The sequence below is a fragment of the Indicator indicator genome, chromosome 21, assembly GCF_027791375.1.
Source record: "Indicator indicator isolate 239-I01 chromosome 21, UM_Iind_1.1, whole genome shotgun sequence".
NCBI classification, from domain to species: domain Eukaryota; kingdom Metazoa; phylum Chordata; class Aves; order Piciformes; family Indicatoridae; genus Indicator; species Indicator indicator.
The window spans coordinates 8,897,154-8,918,235 of record NC_072030.1 but is presented as its reverse complement, the minus strand read 5'-3'; the positions used below and the strand labels follow the sequence as shown (position 1 = coordinate 8,918,235).

The 21,082-nt window shown below is 35.8% G+C and overlaps 1 protein-coding gene across 9 annotated transcripts in view; it reads left to right on the top strand.

Annotated features, from left to right (window-relative positions):
• USP47 (ubiquitin specific peptidase 47) overlaps positions 1–21,082 on the top strand; it is a 45,865-nt gene that overhangs the window by 11,555 nt on the left and 13,228 nt on the right. For 2 of the 9 annotated variants that reach the window (XM_054390683.1, XM_054390682.1), the window contains exons 2-15: positions 5,054–5,257; positions 6,058–6,174; positions 7,812–7,947; positions 9,331–9,427; positions 9,961–10,106; positions 10,898–10,977; positions 11,445–11,594; positions 15,722–15,817; positions 15,908–16,060; positions 16,900–17,067; positions 18,082–18,213; positions 18,868–18,944; positions 19,302–19,357; positions 20,119–20,231. In XM_054390683.1, the coding sequence (XP_054246658.1) occupies positions 5,054–5,257; positions 6,058–6,174; positions 7,812–7,947; positions 9,331–9,427; positions 9,961–10,106; positions 10,898–10,977; positions 11,445–11,594; positions 15,722–15,817; positions 15,908–16,060; positions 16,900–17,067; positions 18,082–18,213; positions 18,868–18,944; positions 19,302–19,357; positions 20,119–20,231 (1,725 nt within the window). Of the gene's footprint in view, positions 1–1,802; positions 1,857–5,053; positions 5,258–6,057; positions 6,175–7,538; positions 7,542–7,811; positions 7,948–9,330; positions 9,428–9,960; positions 10,107–10,897; positions 10,978–11,444; positions 11,595–15,721; positions 15,818–15,907; positions 16,061–16,899; positions 17,068–18,081; positions 18,214–18,867; positions 18,945–19,301; positions 19,358–20,118; positions 20,232–21,082 lie in introns of those variants that run through there. The other 7 variants (XM_054390688.1, XM_054390687.1, XM_054390685.1 and 4 more) reach the window with 7 other exon arrangements.

Genomic DNA, 21,082 nt, shown 5'->3' with positions numbered 1-21,082 from the left:
TGGTATGGCAAAGTAGCAACATCTGATTTTGAGGACTTTTCACAAGTGTGGAGTAGATGTGCTTGCTACCTGAATAGTTGCTTTTCTTTCTTCTGAGGAAAGGGCAGTAGGATATTTCTGTATGTATCTACGAATACCATGTATATGTTAGTTTGAATGCTTTAACTGAAAATTAGTAAATGCTGCATTTGAAAGATTGACACATCTGTGTGATGTGATTTATCTTGTTAGAGTAGCTGAAGGCTGCTTCTAAAATTCCTGAACATAAACAGTCTAATTTGTAGAGTTCGTTTGTGTTATGTGGCATGTTGAAAACCAACTTTTGTCATTTAGAACTGTGGAAAAATCTTCCAGTAGTTCTTTACTGAGCATTCAAGAGCTGAGAACCCAGCATAAGGGTCTTCTTACGAAAGAAGCAACCCGTAGATCGAGTCCAGTTCAGGTGATGCCTGGGCCCTGTCTTTCCCTTCTACTCTCTACCACACACATCAAGTAAAATAGCACACTAGGAAATTAAACATCCCTGTGTATATTGGACTTGCCTGTCTCTGCAGGGAAGGAATTCAGGCTAAAGTAAGGGTTCTTTGGGGACACCAATTAGGAGAAAAAATAGAAGACTTTGGTTTTCAGCACTGGGCAATACACTTGACTATCATAATATTATAAATCAACAGCTTCAAAATTATGCTTCTGGGACAATATTAAGTCACTTCAGCAAATGCGTGTAACTTCCAGCTGCAAGAGCAGGTAACACTAGTACTAAAAAAAACATTGAAATTATGGTGGTGTTTGTTTTCATGGTGTGTTTGTTTGGGGGGCTTTTTGTTTGTTTGTTTTGTTGTCGTTGTTTTGGTTTTGTTAATTTGGTTTTTTTTAATATTTAAATCCCCTGTTGTATCTGAAATTACAAACTGGTGTGTAAAGTAAACACTTGATAGATACAGTTGCTAATCTTGGATTATTAAAACTTCAAACCCAGAACTGAAGTTTCTGTATGTGAGGAAACAAATCTGGCCTTCTGTGTCATCCTGCTGTTAAATGCAGTGGTCTAGTTTGCCTGGTTTTATAGGTTGTTTGGTGGGGCAAATAGAGCACATCACTAAAGATGATGTCAGTATTTTGTGTTTTGATGATCTTGACTTAGGGTGCAGTTAAATAAACTTGGAAAAGAGCAATGATATAATTAGCATCTTTCAGTCTCACTTCCTGTTTTTCCTTTCTGGAGAAATGCAAAGTGCAGTGCTTCAGATACAGAACGTAGTGAATTTGGTGTTTCTTCTTAGTCAGAAAACAGTTTTGTACAGAGAATATTTGTTGCATTTTTGATGGTACAAAAGAGATACTTGGAGAAAGCCTGCTTTAGTACATAAGGAAAGTCAGGAGTGTCATCTCTTTATTACCTTCATAGGGGTTCACAGGAATAAAAAATTCCTACAGGAAGTACTCTGGGCATTATGGAAGAGTTTCATATGAAACTGGATAGCCTCATAATTTATAAATGCAGTAATAAACTGAATTACAGGCTTATGCTTGTGTTTGAATCATTTGAGGTAAAATATTTACTTATGTCTGAAAGGCTTTTTTTAATATAATGAAGGAATTTGTTAATATGAATTTTCATTTTTAGTTATTTATAATTTAAATGTTAAACTAGTGTGCACTGAACTTGATTTTACTTGTTACAATATTAGGAGTCTACTCCATTTGTTCTTTAAATGTTGATTTCGAACAATTTACTTCTATTGTAGAACTGTTTGAAAGGACTGAGTTGTTAATTTTGTTTTTGTATGCTATAGGATATGTTTTGGAATTGCAGACAAAGTATCTTTGCTGAAATGAAGAAGAAATTTTCACAGGTAGATAGATGAACTCAACTTCATAAAATGATAACCAAGACACATAATAATAGCATGATGCTGTAGTTTTTATTTATTTCTTAACATGAGCATGTGTTACTGAATCTTTGTGTGCATGTTTTTGAATACAAAGGTTATGTATTAAATCGTCTTCCCAGCAGAAGCTTCAAACTGAGTGTATGCTTATATGCTTTTGCACTGGTATTTGGGGGTTTAGCCCTCTGTAGCTTTTGCTTTTAAAAAAATAGAATTGTGTGGTTGTCATAACACGTCAGATTATGTAATGATTACAATTAAGTTTTGTGTTTACTTTGTGGACTCTGATAACAGCCTGTCAAAATAGTTCAGAGGCCTGTCCCTGCCTTTTACACTATTTAAATAGTCAAGTAGCCACAAACATGATGTGCACATTGTTGTCTGATGGTTCAGATGGTATATGTGAATGCTTACCATTAATAGAGTTGGACTGAGGTTATTTTTGCTTTATCTGTTTACTATGAAGAACTTGAAGCAGTAGCAGCATGAGCAATGGCTTAATACCCTTTGGTTTACTAACCCCAAGTTAACCTGTTCAGTCTGTCAGAATTGCATCCATGAACAAGGAAGAAAGGATTTATCTGACATGAAACATCCAGGAAATCTTCTGTAATTTGTTCACTTAATGTTTTTCCATCCGTCACATGCTCTGTGTCGAATTATTTTCAGTAGCAACTCCAGTTTAAGTCACAACTGATTCACTATCAAAGGTACTAGAGGCACTGTGAGTAGGAGTTAAATTCATGGATAGGAGATAGGAGGGATTGGTTATGTAAAGGCAGTAAGACAACAAGGAATTGAGTCTCCAATGGAGAACCATACAATGAAAGAGAAAAACAGTATGGTTGTTGTATAGCAAAAAAAACCCTACAGAAACCTGGAGAATGAAGCTGTGCTGGGAAATTTAAATGAGAGAATCCATGAGAAGTAATCACTGGTGAAATTTAAATTTAGGCTACTCAGGTACACTCCTGTGTGTCTGTGTGTTATGGATGAAAGTGAGGATAATAGTATGTCAAAATTACTTCAACTTCAAAATTATCTTTTCTTGATGTATGGTTAGTGTTTCAGGAATAGCTATATTTGGCTTCACGGAAAGTAATTCATAAACCTAACACTAAAGATTAAATGTATGAAGATGAATTGGTGCAAATTTGCTCGAAATGGTGCCTTGAATCTTTTGGAGCATGCAGCTAATGAAGACTTCCATACATTGTATCTGCTAAACTTGGAGAAATTCCACTTGTCTAAACTAACATGGTACAGACTGAGGGGGCGAGGGGGCATTTTTATTTGCCCTTCTCTAACTTTTTTTTTCCTGATAATGATAGGAATAGATGCTGCAGTCAAGAATTTAGTTTATAGTTGCTTGAAGACAGTCAGCTGATGCTAGGATTTTGTGAAGTGATGTGGTGTCAGCTTAAATGTTTCTATTGCTTTGTGAGAGGGCTGGTGATGTAAAAAGCTCTCTTAAGGAACTATACCACTGTATATGCTCTGTATTATGAGGCTGCATGTGTAGAAATAAATGGCATGCTGAAGTTTATATCTTCTTTGTAGTTCTCTATGCTGTAGAACAGAGAACTGACATGGCTGACAGTTTTAATGTAACCACAACAACAACGTAATGGTTTTGTCATGAGTTTCAGTGGATAGCACTGCATGTGTTTGTCATTTTAGATGTACCCTTTAGCCGTGAGCTGATTAGGATGCTCTGACATGCCTTACTAACGCTTTCTGTGTGTTACAAGTTGAAAAGGCTGAGTGCTTAGGCACTAATTCCTTTTACTGACCTGATGCTTTCTTGTGTGACTTGTATTTAAGTATGGGTTATTCCTTACTGTTCTACAACTCCCAATAATTTAGAGAATTAATTGATTGCACTTATTTTTGGCCGGGTTTGAATTGTTGCAATGTTTTGAGAAAATGCCATTTTCTTGGCTTACCAGGGTCTGTAAAATTTTGTCACTAGTCTGTTGCCACCTTCAGTTAAGAGTGTTACTTTCATAAATTCATGAATAGTCTAGGTTGGAAGGGATCTTGAAGATCATCTAGTTCTAGCCCCCTGCCATGGGCAGGGACACCTTCCACCAGACCAGGTTGCTCAAGGCCTCTTTTAACCTGGCCTTGAACCCCCCTCAGGGAGGGGGCATCCACAACCTCCCTGGACAACCTGTTCCAGTGTCTTACCACCCTCATTGTAAAGAATTTCTTCCTAATATCTAGTGAAAAATCTGCCCTCCTCAAACTTAAAGCTGTTCCCTCTCTTCCTATCATTACAAGCCCTTGTAAAAAGTCCATTCCCAGCTTTCTTGCAGAGCTTTCTTTCCTCCAGGCAGAACAGCCCTGACGTGTGCCTCTATAGGGCAGGTTCTCCAGCCTTGTGCTCAGCTTCATGGCTCTTGTCTGGACCTGCTCCAGCAGCTCCATGTCTCTCTTTTGCTGGGGGCACCAGGACTGGATGCAGTACTCCAGGCAGGGTCTCATGAGAGCAGAGTAGAGGGGCAGAATTGCCTCCCTTGACCTGCTGATCACACTACTTTTGAATAATCAGTTATATTGAAGTTGCTGTTTAAAATCTCCTTGTCTAGCAGCCATTTGGCAGTTCTGTTCAGACTGAAGAAAAATTTTCTATCACTTGTGTAACAGTTGATTTAGTAAAAGAAATGTGGTGGCTTGTTTATGAAACTTCTTGTTTAATGGTTAGCTTCCAACGTTATTTGGGAGCTTGCACATCATCTGGGTTGCATTCCTGAAAATCACAAAAGGTATACTTCTACCTCAGCAGGATTTGTGATCATGTCAAATTAAAATGCAAGCTTGAAGAAGTGATTTGAAAATCTATTCCTGATTTGAAGAGTCTGTCTGCTTTACTGGATGAAATTCTCATAGGACTTGATCTGTTTTTCTCTCTCTGTAGTGCTTACCCATATTTAATTCTTTCCTGTTCTATAAAAATGGAGCTTGTTTTTACACATGCTTAACAAAACAGGAAGATTCTTATTTTCTTGTGCCTGCCTTCAAAAATGAATTCCAGGTTTAGGATCCTTTGGTTGTAAAAGTGTACTGCATTTTACTGGTGAAGTCTTGTTTCTGTTGCTCTATTTAACTCCAAAACGCTTTTAACTTTACTCATGAATTTTTGCCTGATCCCATTCCAGGTAGAAAGCGCTGCTGAGGAACCCAGGGTGTTGTGTATAATACAGGATACTACAAATTCCAAGACAGTGAATGAACGTGTTACCTTAAACCTGCCAGCTTCCACACCACTTAAAAGACTGTTTGAAGATGTGGCTTCAAAAGTGGGCTATGTGAATGGAACTTTTGATTTAATGTGGGGCAATGGAGATAATGTAATTGATACGGTATGGCAAAAGTGCTTTTTATTTCTATTTTTGCAGCAAACATTTAAGCCTCCATGTTTAAAAGTGTGCCATTTTTCATAGATTTCATTTATTTAATCATTAAACAATAGAAACTAAGATAATTCAGATGTAATGCAGTATGTATTTTTAATAATATCCATGATACTTAATTTCCCTTGTTTTCTTTGGTCTTGTTGGAGAAATGTTTCCCTCTCAACAGAAGCATGTTATGTACTGACTTTCCATGCTTCTTACATGTACTTGAATGTATTACATGTATTTAAAAAAAAAAAATATTAATACTGCTTTATGACTTGAACTTGGTGTGTTTAGTTACTGTGGTTTCCATAGATACACCCATAAAACTTAGTAAGATTCCATAAGACGTAGATGTTAGTTTGTTTCAGGTCATGCTTATGCTTGTTGAAAATTTTGTGGGGTTTTTTTTTTTTTTTTAATAAAAGCATAGTCAAGTGATATAGGACACTATAGTTTGATGTACTGCAAAAAAGGTATAGACCAGTGTCTTGACTCCTGAATAGACTGACCAACTTCTCAGGTCTAAACTATACTGTAGTAATTAATTTACACTGTTTCTTAAACTGTCTCCAGTTATTAATGATGTTTATATCAGATAATAATTTATTTTCATTTCATCTTAGTGTGTCAGAAGCAAGTTCAAGCGGTGTACGTGGACAGAAACTATTAATTGCATATAGGTCTGTGTTGTTTGCTTGGTGTTTTTTTTTTTTAAAGTGTTTGTTTGTGTTGTTGTGTTTGGTTGTGTTTGTATTTTTTAGCAGAGTCCAATAGATCAGAACAGTGACAGAACTATTCTGGATGCTGGTTTTGAGCCAGGGAAGAAGAACTTCCTGCATTTGACAGACAAAGATGGTGAGCAGCCTCGTTTAATGCTGGTAAGTAAAATCTTCACAGAGCATAAGCTATTGCATTGTGGGGGAAGAGCAATACACATGCTGAATATTGCCTTTGTGAGAGCAGAAAATGAAATAACATTTCATACAATAAGCTTCTTCAGGAACCTTCTCAGCAGACTTCCAGACTGTTATTTTTACTATTTTTCACTTCTAGGTTTCTCCCAAGTAGGACCAACTCCAGTACTGGTGATTTGATGTCACTTTTTATTCCTTCTTGTCAAATATTTATGTAATGCTTTGCTTTGAGTAATTTTCGAAGGTTATGATTAATTAACCTTCAGCGTGTTTAGAGATGATTCTTAACAATACAGGTCTAATCCTTTTCCTTTGAGTATTTGAAAGCAATATGAGGCCAGTCTATCAGAATTCTTGGAGGAACTGACAGTTTTGTAACAACAGCAGTTACCTGCTTCCAGATGTACCTTTAAGAAAAAGAGAAATTATATATTTTAAAGAAGAGTTGTCGATGTTGTTGGAAGCACCTGTTTGCCAGAGCAAAATATTTAAAATTGCTATTTGTCAAATGTATGCGGTGAAAGATAAACTAAGCTGCAGTTATTTAAATCAGGGATAGTCTAGTGATATATTAAGATTTATTACTCAGGTCTCATCTCTGCATAATGCTGCCCTACTTAGCCTTTGCTGTGGACTTAATTATCACAGTATATTAGAGACTGGAAGGGACCTCAAGAGATCATTGGGTCCAACCCCCCTGCCAAAGCAGGGTCACTTAGGGTAGTCCACACAGGAATGGATCCAGATGGGTTTTGAAAATCTCCAGAGAAGGAGACTCCACAACCCCCCTGGGCAGCCTGTTCCAGTGCTCTGTCACCCTCACTGTAAAGAAGTTTCTTCTCATGTTGAGGTGAAATCCTCTTCTATGTACAAGTTTGAACCCATTGTTCCTTGTCTTATCACTGTGAACCATCGAAAAGAGCCTGGCTCCCTCCACTTGACACCCACCCCTCAGGTATTTATACACATTGATGAGATCCCCTCTCAGTCTTCTCTTCTCCAGAGTAAATAGCCCCAGGGATCTCAGTCTCTCTTCATAGGGGAGATGCTCAAGTCCCCTAATCATCCTCGTGGCTCTCCGTTGGATTCTCTCCAGCAGTTCTCTGTCTTTCTTGAACTGGGGAGCCCAAAACTGGACACAGTGTTCCAGGTGTGGTCTCACCAGGGCAGAGTAGGTGAAAAAGTAAAAAAGTAGCTGAAAAGGTGAAAAAAACTACTTAAAAAATTGTGCATCTGATGAGAATTTCAGGGTGATTCTGAAAGAATATTGAATTGTAATTCTTATAACTGAAAAATAATCTCAGTCTGTGTTTCAGTGCAGGACATAGGAGGTGCTAAACTGCAGGCTTGCCCTTTGTATGCATTATAATCCTGTATTTGATTATACTATATTCTAAAGGGCATGGATTAACATGATGAATGATTCTCAAGGAGTTGAGAATTTGGAGGGCAGAATTAATGTTACACAAGCAACTGTATATGCAATTTTGTGAAATTTGTATGATCCTCCTAGCAAAATTGATGCCACAGCCACAAGAGAAAGACACAAAACTTGTGCCTCAGTAAAAATTGTCTAATTTTCATATAAAATTGGTTTTCAGGAGTCAAGTGCAACAGATGACAGTGCGCAAGACAGATTTATAGGCCCTCTTCCAAGAGAAGGCTCTGTTGGCTGTAGCAATGACTATGTCAGTCAAAGCTATTCTTACTCTTCAGTCCTGAGCAAGTCGGAGACAGGTATAGTGTTCTCTCTTGTAAAGACAATGATACTTTGTAATTATTTTAGCATGTTTTCAAATAGCAGCACTTAGAGATTTTTGAAATTCATTTTTGTAAAAGCCCATGTTGCTACTATGTTTTCCATCACGTTTTCTACAGGGGGAACAGAAGAGCTGTATCCCATTGTTTTCAGTATTAATCTGCTGCTGTGTCACTAGTTGAGTGGTCAGGATTGTATTACCAAAGAATGTTCACCTCAAGCTGTGTGTTCACTGGCAGCTTAATGAGTACTTGATACTCAGTTTTAGAGGGGCTCTTGCCAAATCTCTGCACTCCACTTGTTAACTGAAGTCTTCTACTGTAGCCCCTGGTTGCAGTTACTCTGCCTGCACCCAAGAGGTTCATCCTCCCCTGCCTGGCTCCCCACCAGCGAGTGGAGACTCCTGTGGAAGGGAAGCGCAGCTCTGCCTTGCAGGCAAGTGCCAGGGCAGATCCTGGGAGGCTGGCTGGGCACCTGTGCTGTGCAGGGGGCAGCAGGAGACAAACTCCTGATACTAAACTTGAGTAGACATGAGGATGACATTCATGTTACACCAATTCACATGTGTTCACTATGTTTATCTGCCATGTACCTTTTTTTAATTTAATATAAATGTGAAAAGGTGATCTGTATAGAGTAATGCATAAAATACACATTCTGTCTTTTCATAGAAAATTCTTCGTTTATATGGAGTAGCTGCCTTTTCATTATTAGTCTGCAACTGAGATTATTTCTTTTAATGCTTGCAAGGCATATTGAATTTCTTCATGTTTCAGTATATGCTGCTTAGTTATCAACTGTTTTATTACTGCATACTTTGAAGGAAATCTTAAAAGTAAGATGAAAATAAGAAAGTAATTGCCTTTTCAGCTAATAAAAATGGCATTGATTTTTAGTAGCTCTTTTGGTTACTGTAGGATATGGTTTTGGAAGATACATGTGAGCACTTAAGAGATGTATTTTTTTTTTTTTATTTGTACTTCTGAAACAGTTGTAGAAACCAGTGCAGATAAAAACTGTTTACATTATAACTACAATATTTTTAGTTGACATCGGGCACTAAGTCACTATTACACAATTGCTTCCTAAAAATAATTTTTTTTTCTTATAAAATATTTAAATGTTTCACAGTGGTAACCAATAATTCATGTTCACTAAAACAGCTTTGTGTCATTCAGGGAAATTATTTTCTGTTGTGTATCCTATTACTCTGTATTGATCTCAGAAATTAGCAGTAGTAATATTACCTCAATTTTTATAGTGTAAAAAATGACAACAGCTGGATGCAGTTCTTAAACATCATCACCAGATTGTTTTGTTGTCCAAATTTATAACTTGTTTTGTTTTTCTTGTATTTTTAGGTTATGTGGGGCTAGTAAATCAAGCAATGACTTGCTACTTGAACAGCCTTCTACAAACGCTTTTCATGACTCCTGAATTTAGAAATGCATTATATAAGTGAGTGCATATATAATTAAAACTTGTTTTTAAATTTGTACTGGTATATATTGGTAGGAGAGCTGTTTGAAGTTCTCCTGTCAAAATTGCAGTGTTTGAGTACTGAAAAGCATGCTTCAAGTCAAGCTGGAAAGACCATTATAAATTACATCTGCTTTAAAGTTTCAGATTGTTAGTAAAATACTGAGATGTTACTAGTTGTGTCATGGACACTGTTATTCAAGAATTGGCCCCATCTTGAAAACATCAAACTTGAAATTAAGTTTGAATCTAGGTGGAGTTCATGTCTGTATTTGTACAGTGTATAGCTTCAAAAGCATTTAGTTTGCATTAGATTTGTACATTTAAACAACAGTGTTATCGTTTACTGCAGAAATGGAAAACAATTTCATTTGACTTTTCCCTAGAAACAGCTTTAGCTAACCTCTGTAATATCGCAAACTGCTTAAAACGTTAAGAGATGCTGATGTAAATGCTTGAGTAATGTTTTTCAAAGCAATTTCTAATTGTCAAATATTTTGTGTTGTGAATAGATGGGAATTTGAAGAATCTGAAGAGGATCCTGTGACGAGTATTCCCTACCAGCTTCAAAGACTGTTTGTTTTACTGCAGACCAGCAAAAAAAGAGCAATTGAAACGACAGATGTAACACGGAGTTTTGGATGGGATAGTAGTGAGGGTAATATGCAGCTATTACGTTTGTGTGATTTGCTTCAGCAACTGCCTGTTAGGAGCCTAAACTGCTGTGGATGGGGTTATAATCCGCTTTGTTTCAATGGATACAAAATAGCCAAAATGGGTACTAGGTTGCAGGGTGGGGGGTGTTTATTTTTATTTATTTTTTAAAAAAGAAATTGCCCATGATTTTTAGGCTGTTAAAGTAAAAAGCATTATATTTTTTAATTAAGCTATCATTGCAGCTGTTAATTGCTTCCAAAGTAATAACTTCATGAAAACTTGCATCTGTCTTGAACCACAAATGACAGATTGTAACACATGTTCCTCTTAAGTAGAAAATAGTATGGACAATTCTGTAAAATCAAACACTGTATTTGTCTTTTTGATGCCTGTGTAATATAATTGTGTTCTATAACCTGCTGAGTTTCCCATGGAGTAATTGTATAAGGAATTGAAAATTTGGTTTCAATGAATCAGCGCAAAGTGGGAAATAAGTCAGAAGCAGTTTATTTTATAACAGTGCAGATTAGCGTTTATGTATAGTTTTTTATATATTCTTGTTTGTGGTTCTTGTTTATGCATAAACATTGTGAGCAAGCTTGCTGCTTATTTTTTCTGACTTCAGGGGCAGCTGCTTGTGCATTTGAACACTGGCCCAATAGAGAATAATGTAGTAAATAATAGATGCAGACTTAAATGATTAAGTAGCGTTTTAGGAAGTATTCTTAACTATAGTTAGTATCAGAGCTAATAGCCTCTCTTTTAATTAAGATTAATTTCCGTTTCTAACAGCATGGCAACAACATGATGTACAAGAGCTTTGTAGAGTCATGTTTGATGCTTTGGAACAGAAATGGAAGCAAACAGAACAGGTAAACATACAAAATCTTTCTTCCATTAGTGCAACAACATGGCATTGTGTTCTGGTGTGGGTTTTATAGGACAGTCTTCATAGTGTAGATTGGCAAGTACTTCCTTTATCTTTCTACACTTACCTCTGGAGACACAGAGAAGGCCTGCATTGTCAACCTGCTAATAACGTCTGCAAGGTCAGACTTGGTTTTGAAACTTGGTTTTGTCTTCACTCGTAAGACAGGACTTTAAAGTACACTGTGAAGCTTACGCAATATTGTTCTAGAAGCTCATTTGATAGGTATTTCATGTTGTGGTGGAGCAGGGAAAAGCAGAAATCAAGAAATAGGTGTCCTGCTTTAGAATGGTATTCTAAATGTATAGCTATACAGTTAAAGCTTAATTTTAAAAAAGGCATTTCCTCGTACAACTCAAGGGAAGTGCCTTCTGTTTCATTGCTTAAAGCTCTGTTGCATATCTGTTTCAGGCCGATCTTATAAATCAGCTGTATCAAGGCAAACTGAAGGACTACGTAAGATGCTTAGAATGTGGCTATGAAGGCTGGAGAATTGACACCTACCTGGATATCCCTTTGGTCATCCGGCCGTACGGCTCCAGCCAGGCATTTGCTAGCGTGGTGTGTACTATTATGCTGACTGATAGTGCATCCATACACACATAGAATACATAATGCGACAGTGGTATAATTGGTTAAATGGTAAGTATCATCCTAGATACTCCATCTTGGGGTGTTCGTCTTTGTGCAGTCAACCAGCTAGCAAGTTCTAGAAGATTTTTGTTTGGCTTTTTGGTTTTTTTTTTTTGGTTTTTTGTTTGGGTTTTTTTTTAATTTTTCTTTTGCCCTTCAATGAGTCCTACTGGTGCATGTATAAGGGGAGGGGAATTGCAACTTTATTGCCTTAGGGCTGCAGTAATCAGTTTTCTTTCTGATAAAATCTTCAACATTTACTTAAGATATTTCTGTAAGATCACTAAGTTTTATTTGAGTTATTCCCTTTATTGGCACATCTGCTAAATTTTCATAGCATTGTTGAAAATCTTAGTGAAAGAACAGAATGTTGATCTAAAACTTTTAGTTTAATTGCCATGCTGTTGCTGTGCTTTTTAAAGTTCATTTATCAAATATATGCTTTTAACAAGCAGTTTAATTGTAATTTTAAAAAATCTGTCATTCATCAGTGTTCTTGGTCACTGTTATTCCAGCATTACTGATGTTGGCAAGCATATATACTGCTTAGTATATCTGTGGAAGGTTTTTTTTGTTTGGTTTGGATTTTTTTTTTCCACCCCCACTCCTCCTCTGAAAAGAAATGATTACAACTGTGAAATTCCACTATTGTGGTTTAAAATACCTGTACTGTGGATGAAGCTGGGAGAAAGAGTAAATCAGACAAGTCTTTCAGTAAAGATTGTTTTAAACAAATACTTGTATAATTGGCTTACCACGATGATTTATTATATAGAAAGTGTTTTCCCTTTTATATTTAGTATGCTGGCAATATTTTTTTAAGCACTAGTAGTCCATAATTCTTAACAGTAATTTTGTTAAGAAAATAGTTTCTAGAGTTAGGTTAAATTGTGCTGTAGGTTCAGAGCACTTAAAATACTTTGAATACTAGTCTTGAAGTAGTGAAGGTGAAGGGCATTGGTCCCACAAAAAGGATTCAACTTAGTAAAATCCTTTGAATTCTTTGTAAGATCACAATGATAATTTTTAACTATACAACTAATTCAAGCTGTACTGATACAGATTGATATTTCATATTGTTGGCTTCTCTTTAACTCTTTAAAAAACTAATTTCTAGAAATTTTCTCTAAACAAAAAATTATTTTTATTTAATAATGAGATTTTTCTGATCAGTTGCTTTCAAGTAATGAAAGCTGTTCAGTTCATGAAGTTCCATTCTGCATTTAACAATGCATTGTATGTGTGTGTCAAATTGAATTATTTTTTTCTTTAGTAGAGAAGTCTATACTGGAATGCCGGAAAAAAAAAAGACTTTGTATATTTACAAAACTACAGAAAGCCTGAACAATTAAGAACTTAAATATCTAATTACTTTTAGTGGTATTTGATATTTCTCCTGTAAATCATCATGGGTTTACTACATTAAGGAAAAGAGGTTTTTAAGATATTATTTTTTTGTTATACAGTTACATGGTTGCAGTTTATTATTGATGCTTCAATTTTTGAGCTTTTTTTAATTCATATTCTGATTATATTCAGTTGATTCTCTTCCCTGCATTTGTATTATCTATAGCAGATGTAATTTTTAGTTTTATAGTCTTCAGCAGTGGGGAGATATGGAGGATACTTGCTTTTGGAGAAAGGAAAAATCGCCTGTTTCTAAATGGAATTCTCTGAAGGTAGTATCCTCCATTGATCCATAGATGATGGTGATTTAGTAGGTGCAGGTAAAAAGGGTATGAGAGAGAGAAAAATTTCACACATGCGCTAATAGGGCTTATAGAAGGGAACGTAAAACTTTTTAGACCTTGCTAGTCAGCTCCTGAGGGAACTTGCAGCAGGCGACACAACCCAAGATAGGGGATCTAAGGAGGATACTACCTTCAAAGAACTCTAGTTAGAGGTAAGTGATTTTCCATTACTTTCTGATAAGAGAGAATGGATGTGTGAGCTTTAAGTAAGGTTAATCTGTAGAATGCCACAAAGTGTATTATCCCACTGTTCGACATTGTGTACTACCAAAAAATGTAGATACCTGACATGTTGCATTTATCTATACATATATATGTATTACTTGTGTGTGTATATTATATATGGGAACATGGAGGAAATGGAAAGGGTGATACTATGTTTTCTGTATTTCCTAATATGAACTAATTCTGAAATTCTCCAGTATGTTTAAGGTTTGTGTTTTGAAATATTTTTCTGATTCCCCACACTATCCCCCAAGTTCATGTAGTAAGACTACATAGCTACAAACACATTAGGGCAGCTCTAAGATCTTGTCAGTACCCATCTTAAGATAGTTTCTGAAAAAGCGCTTACGCTATCTGCATTGTTCAAGGGCATGGTTTAAATAAACTTGAATTAGAGTTTTTTTTAAGTCTCTACAAACATAGACATAAAAAGTATAGCTTCTTTCAAAGGGGAAAAAGGAACACCAGTTGACACCCAGATTTTTGTAGGTACTGGTATCTTTTGTATAGATGCCTAAATTCACTAGCATTAGACATAAGCTGAAAAGTTTTGGGTTTTTTTAATTGTTAAAACATAAAACTTTTGCAAGATGAAGAACATCTGAGAGAAGAGTGGATGCCATGGGGACTAGCTGTTTTACTAGAAAACAGTGGAAATGACTTGGTAATACCAGCAGACTAGTAATAATGCAAGTATTCTAGGGATGTAGCAAGTTCAGTTCTGGTCAGTTAAGCGTTGTTAGTTTTCAGTAACACTGAACATAGAGTATGGATGGTGTGCTATTTTCTTTTTTTAAGCTACATTGGTAACAAGTTTCTAGTTCTTTGCAAGGACAGTTTTTCTTAATTATTTGTGGTGTAACGATCTCAAGAACTACTTTTCAGCCTCTATTTTTCTCTTTGATTCTGTGAATTTATTAAAAAAATCACACAGAAAACAAAAAGCAAACACACGCAATAAGAACGAACAAAAAAACCCCCAACCAACCGAAAAACCACAAAAAGCATAAACCTTAAGCTTAAATAGTCTGTCATACTAAACTATTGCTTCATTTATAGTATGTTTTGAAGCTTTTGTATGTTGGTAGTGTTGGAATTGCTTAGTAGCTCTGAGGATGCATAATAGTTACTTTTTAGAAAACAAATTCAAAGGTACCAGAGTTGCACAAAAATGGGGCATATCATGTGATAGGTTGTGCGGTGTAGAAACTGTCACTGGTTTTGCTGCATAAACTGGTAAAGTACAAAATGAACTGCATTAGGATAGGAATTGTGTTAAGAAACATTCTCATCACAGGACTTTAATGTAAAGGTTAAGTAGGAGAAAAATGGAGGAGACAGAAATGAGTGAGCTTGAGAAGCAGCAATGTTCCTTATGGAAAAGTACACAGATATTCATGTAGCTCAAAAATCAGAGTTCTCAGGAGTTGGGTTTTTCAAGGCACAGCTCACTATTTGTTAAGCAGTGAAACTACAAAACTAATGTAATAATACTTCATTCAGTTTTGGGGAGTCTGAAGGATCACTTTTTTTTCCACATGGTAAAATTTATGCTGTGTTTCCTTGTTAAATTGCATATCACATGAGTTTAAATAAGCATTACATAATCATTTATGTCACATCATTTGCATATTCCTACTCATTCATGTTCCTGTTTATGCATGGATTGCAACTTTTTTTTTGCCCTTGAAATACATTTTTATTGTCTTAACTGGCATTTTCACAGCAGGTGACTGAACCGGTATGACTGCATGTGATGTGCAATACAACAGGAGTTAATGTCATTTTTTATTGTATCATTAGTAAAACAAGGATAATTTGGATTCATCAAATACTGAATGAAATACAGGTAGCAGTAATTGTGGTTTGACTATTTAACTGTGGGCTGGGTAGAAAGGCTAGTTCCTCTTCATATTTTCCTGACTCTGTGACTATATCAAAGTTTGCGTCAACTTCTGGTTGTAGATTTAATTCAAGTAGCTTCTGTGTGTTTACAATCTCATTGTAAGCATATTATTCTGACTTATGTCTCCATAGTAAGCATTCTTTAAAAACCAGGTAACATCTTTTTGTTATTAGGAAGAAGCACTGCATGCTTTCATTCAGCCTGAGATACTTGATGGCCCCAATCAGTATTTTTGTGAACGATGTAAGAAGAAATGTGATGCAAGGAAGGTAAAGACTGTTGAAATGATTTGTGAAAGTTACTTTTGGTCAATACCAATTCTGACGACTGTAGTGTAATCTTGTCTTTACTTTCTTTAGGGTCTCCGGTTCTTGCATTTTCCATATCTGCTGACATTACAGCTGAAGAGATTTGACTTCGATTATACCACTATGCACAGAATTAAACTCAATGATCGTATGACCTTTCCTGAGGAGTTAGACATGAGTGTCTTCATTGATGTTGAAGATGAGGTAAAGTGTGTGGTTTCAGAGAAAACTCTTTAACATTCCAGAAATTTCTTACCAAGAAAGTTTAAATGTTGGTCAAAGAAACCCATTTTTAACATCATTCATCTGCATTAAAGTTCTTCAGCCGTGGCAGTGTTTTAATTTGAAATTTTCAAGTCTATCCATGTGGGGTTTTATTACATTGACAAGGAAGCAGGTTTGATACCTCTCAAAGTGTTACTGGGGTGGGTCAAAATGAGAATGAAGATTGATCTGAGAGAACAGAACTTGAAACAAAATTAAACTATCAGAAAATCAAAAGACTTTTTCTCAGGAAAGAGTATCAGGTAAGTACTGGATATACTAACTTATGGTGAATGAAACACATTCATGTTGTTGTCATGCTTTTAAGCTAATAGAACTCACCAGCCTTACTGTGATACCTTGCCTATGTCTAGTGAGTTGAAATGGAAAAAATGTTTGGCAGTGGATGAAAATATTTCCAATAAAATCAGTTCTGAGTAACAAGATAATGTCACAATAGGATATGTTACCTGATACTGGACTTCAAATTGACTAGTAAATGCATTAGGCTAGTAACAGATAAAACCTTGTCAAGCGTGAAACCAGGTAATCACCATTCAATTGCACACAAGACCAGAAAATACTGATTCAAGAGGCGGACTGAAGAGAGAGACTGATAGAAACAAGTCCAGTCTTGATGGTGAGTTGCAGAGGTCTCTACATTTTTGAGGAACTTCCTTGTTTGCAGATTGGAGTTTTCATTTCACAAACATCATTACTTCTTGTTCTGTGTAACTTCAAGTATTGTATGATATTAGTATGTATGTCTTATTTTTAAGAAGTCTCCTCAGACTGAGAGTTGCACTGATAGTGGAGCTGAAAATGAAGGCAGTTGTCACAGTGATCAGATGAGCAATGATTTTTCTAATGATGATGGCGTTGATGAAGGAATCTGCCTTGAAAGCAATAGTGCAGCAGAAAGGATTTCTAAAGCTGGCAGTGAAAAGGTATGTTTAGAAAAAAAAAAAACTACACTGCGTCTAGTTGGGTTGGAGTTAGTTTTCTTTGTGGTTGCCTATATGGTGCTCTGTTTTTGGATTTGTGATGAAAACAGTGCTGATGGCACACCACTGTGTTCAGGTTTGCTGAACAGTATTGCACAACAGCGATGCTTTCTGTTCATCGTTTTGCTCCTGTAGTGGGTAGGTCTGGGATGAGCAAGAAGCTGGAATGGGGATGTAGCTGTGATGGCTGGGGCTTCTTTTTGGTGGGGGAGAGAGGTTGGTTTGTGGTATTCTTTAATTCAAATTCTGAAAGTTGACAATCTGTCTAGGGAAAGCATGCAACTTGATTTAGAGGTCCTCTGAGAATAAAAGTCTTCCTAGCTTGTCAGACTGGGAATTCTTGGATAACTTTGACATCAGACCCTCAAATTGAAGACTGTTTTCTCTTGTGAGCAATGGTTTTACATTGAGGCCAGCTGTCAAAGGCCCACCAACTTTGGCTACAAAAGTGTCTTGCAGCTTAGTGGAAGATTGGAAAGTTATGATCAGTATGTGCCATCCAGACAGAAGATTGCAGCCTCAACAATGCCAAGTACAGGGGCATGATCACTTCCCTTCTTCTGCTGGCCTCACTATTCTGTCTGAGTTTTCACCAGTTCAGAGGTTGTACAAGAGGCAACTAGTGGTGTATTAAGCCAGTTAAAGAAATAATGGAAACATTTTTTTCCCTAAGTCCTTTGGTCTTCTCTCTTTCTTCCCAGCAGTGAAAGGGGAAATTTCTCTTCACTTCCATTATCACATAGTCTTGTATAACGCTTTGCGAATCAGAGCTCTGATTTTGGTCAGTGTCTAGTGCAGTAATGCATTTCTGTTCTACACATCGGTTTTGTAACATGCAATTATTTTGTATATTTGGGTTTATGTAAGTAGAATTGTAGAATGGTTTAGGTAGTTGTTTTAAAAATTTTGTACCTTTTACCTTTTCTTAACATGTATCATACTTTTTTTTCTCCTCAGAGTTCTTTATTGTATGAGCTGTTTTCTGTTATGGTTCATTCTGGAAGTGCTGCTGGTGGCCATTATTATGCCTGTATAAAATCTTTTAGTGATGACCAGTGGTACAGCTTTAATGATCAACATGTAAGCAAGGTAAAAATAGTATTTTTAGTTATCTTGTGTCCTCATAGATGAACCAGTAAGTTTTTATTCATGTAAAGCTGCACTGGTAAAGAACAAGTATTTCAAACTTCTACTTTGTTTCATCTCCTCATCCTAATGTCCTGTGATTTACCTGTCTCTTGGTTGTTAGCTTAACTGATTTCTAGGAGTGGTGTGTATTTATTTTTGTATGAGGTTTTGTGCATTTAGGGGGAGGAGTGTTTCTATGTGATGGTGAATGGGGATGGTTCATAAAGAATTCTTTATTCATGTGCAGACCAGGTTGGATTTAGAATTTTGCCTTCTATACTTGCTTAGAGAAGTGCAGTTGAACCTGTCCAGATCCATTTCAGGTGTTATGTGCATCCATAAATACTACTGCAATCAAGAACCCCCATTTTGTTTTTCTAGGAAGTTTCTACTTTAAAAACAAAACAAAACAAATTCTGCTTACTTTCACTGTAAAAATCAAGAGGCACATCACTTTGAAACAAATGTTGAATTTTTTGTAGTCAGCAAATAAACACATTCATAATAAAATTCAAATTAATATTGTGTCTAAATTATGTAGTGCCTTTTTTTCTAATGAGAATAAATGTCTTAATCAGTACGAGTTTCTCAGTCATTAAATTGATTTTCTGTTAGATAACTCAAGAAGATATTAAGAAAACATACGGTGGATCTTCTGGAAGCAGAGGCTATTATTCCAGTGCTTTTGCTAGGTTAGTAGTACTGTAAGATTATTTTTCTTTCTGGTTGTGTTTCAGTGCAGTAAAATGAATAGCTAAGATGTGTGTGCTTTAATGTGTTCGTTTAATAGAAGAAGTTTCAAATAGTTGTAAGAACTATCCTAACTGCTGGTTCAAGTCATTAAAATAATGTGATGTTTTAAATCTTGTCTGGTTAGTGTATTGCTAAGATATACGTGATATAGGTCTTTACTGAAAAGCAAACAACAAAACACAAACCAAACAAACAGGAAACCCACCAAAACAACCATAAAAACCCAAACCCAACTATTAAAGTCCATGTTGTTCTCCTGTCTGATCAATTCACATAACTATTCTTTTCTCCACCAGCTCCACAAATGCATACATGCTGATATATAGACTGAAGGATCCAACAAGAAATGCAAGTGAGTATGTTTTGCAGTTGAAAGATTCCATTGTGAAATGATGTTTTAGATAATACAATTTTTTTGTGCAGGTATTGGTATTTTTAGGAAATAAACTGTTTGTAGCCTGGTTGAAGTTAGGCTGATAGATAGTGTAGGTTGTTCTAAGATAGCGTTGAGGATGTGTATATGGTTCAGTTGTGAGAATTTATAACTCCCTTTTTTTAAAATGAAATGCTGACCCTGAAGAGTCAAAATAACTTCCTAAAATTTATAAAGGTAGATATGCAACTACTTCTATGTCAGTATATTCTGAAAAGTATTTTATGATAATCAGAGCAAATCCATCATCTCACTTTAAGTTCCTAACAAGCACTGACCACGTTTTTTAGCAGCAAGGTATTTCATTACGCTGTTTTCTCTACTTACTTTTCTACTATGTTCTCTGTAAAGAAACAGGAGTTGAACGATGGCATTTTCTTTGAGGAAATACTTAAGTTTTCCCCTCCCTATTTTCCCTATGACTTCTTTTTATTTCTGAGAATTAATGGTACAGGGAACAATACAAGTCACAAAAATAGATTTGTTAGTTTTAAACAAAAAGTATTCGAAATAGATACTTAATGTAGTAGAATTCAACAGAAAGATACTGTTAAAACAGCCTTTTATCAACAAATTGATAAAATAATAAGTCTTAGGAGCAATAAAAAATAATACCATGTCAGTATTTTTTCAGTGGGAAAATTCATTATTGTAAACTATTCCTTTGTTTTCACTGGCAGAGTTTCTTGAGGCAAATGAGTATCCAGAGCATATTAAACAATTGGTACAGAAAGAGCGAGAATTGGAAGAACAAGAAAAAAGGCAACGTGAAATTGAACGCAACACTTGCAAGGTTAGAATTTCTGCTAAATAAAGTTACAATGCATTTCCAGTAAGAAACGTTTCTACAGTAAAAAGTAATTTTTTTTACAGTATGAGACTTTTGTGATAACTGTACTTGTATTAATAACTCTTTTAAAAGAATTGTACAGCCATTGGAAGCCTCTACACAGCAGAGGCACCTGTTAGATGTATTCACTGAAGATTTTTGCTGAGTTCATGTCTTCCATGCAAATTTGAATTGGTATTAAAACCAAAATTAAACAATAGTTAATGTGACATCACTTGATTTCAGCAAAGTGAATTCCAAAGAGTATGTACTGCAGTAAAGTAGGTGTTTTATACTGGTAAATCTTTTCATATTGTGACCTTTTGCTTTGAGAGACAATATTTGTTAAACTATTTTTAAAAAATTATTTGGCATAAGGAGCAGTGGATTCAACAGTAATAAACAAAATATGACATCAATGACTTAAAGCATAACAGACAGCTGGTCTACCTATGCTTCAGGTGACTTGTCTTACTAGAAGGTTCTTTGTGGTTGTGAAATATCTAACTCTGTGTGTGAAAAAATTTTGCGTTCATTGTTCCTGTGCAAGTTTTGGTTTGGAGGAGTTTTGCACTGTCTACAATTTAAATATGTTCTGGTTGTAGATGTTGCACCCTCACTTGTAAAAAGATAGGCACAGATATAAGCACACTAGTGCTGTCTGTTATGCCTTTGTTTTTTTTGTCTGCAATTCCCTGATCAACTGAAAGGAACCTGTCCTATAGCTGGAGTAGTGCTAAACATGCATTCTTTATTAGATTGTTTAGTTATAGTGTTGTATTTGCAAATACCTTCAGGATTGTTTGTCTTCCTTT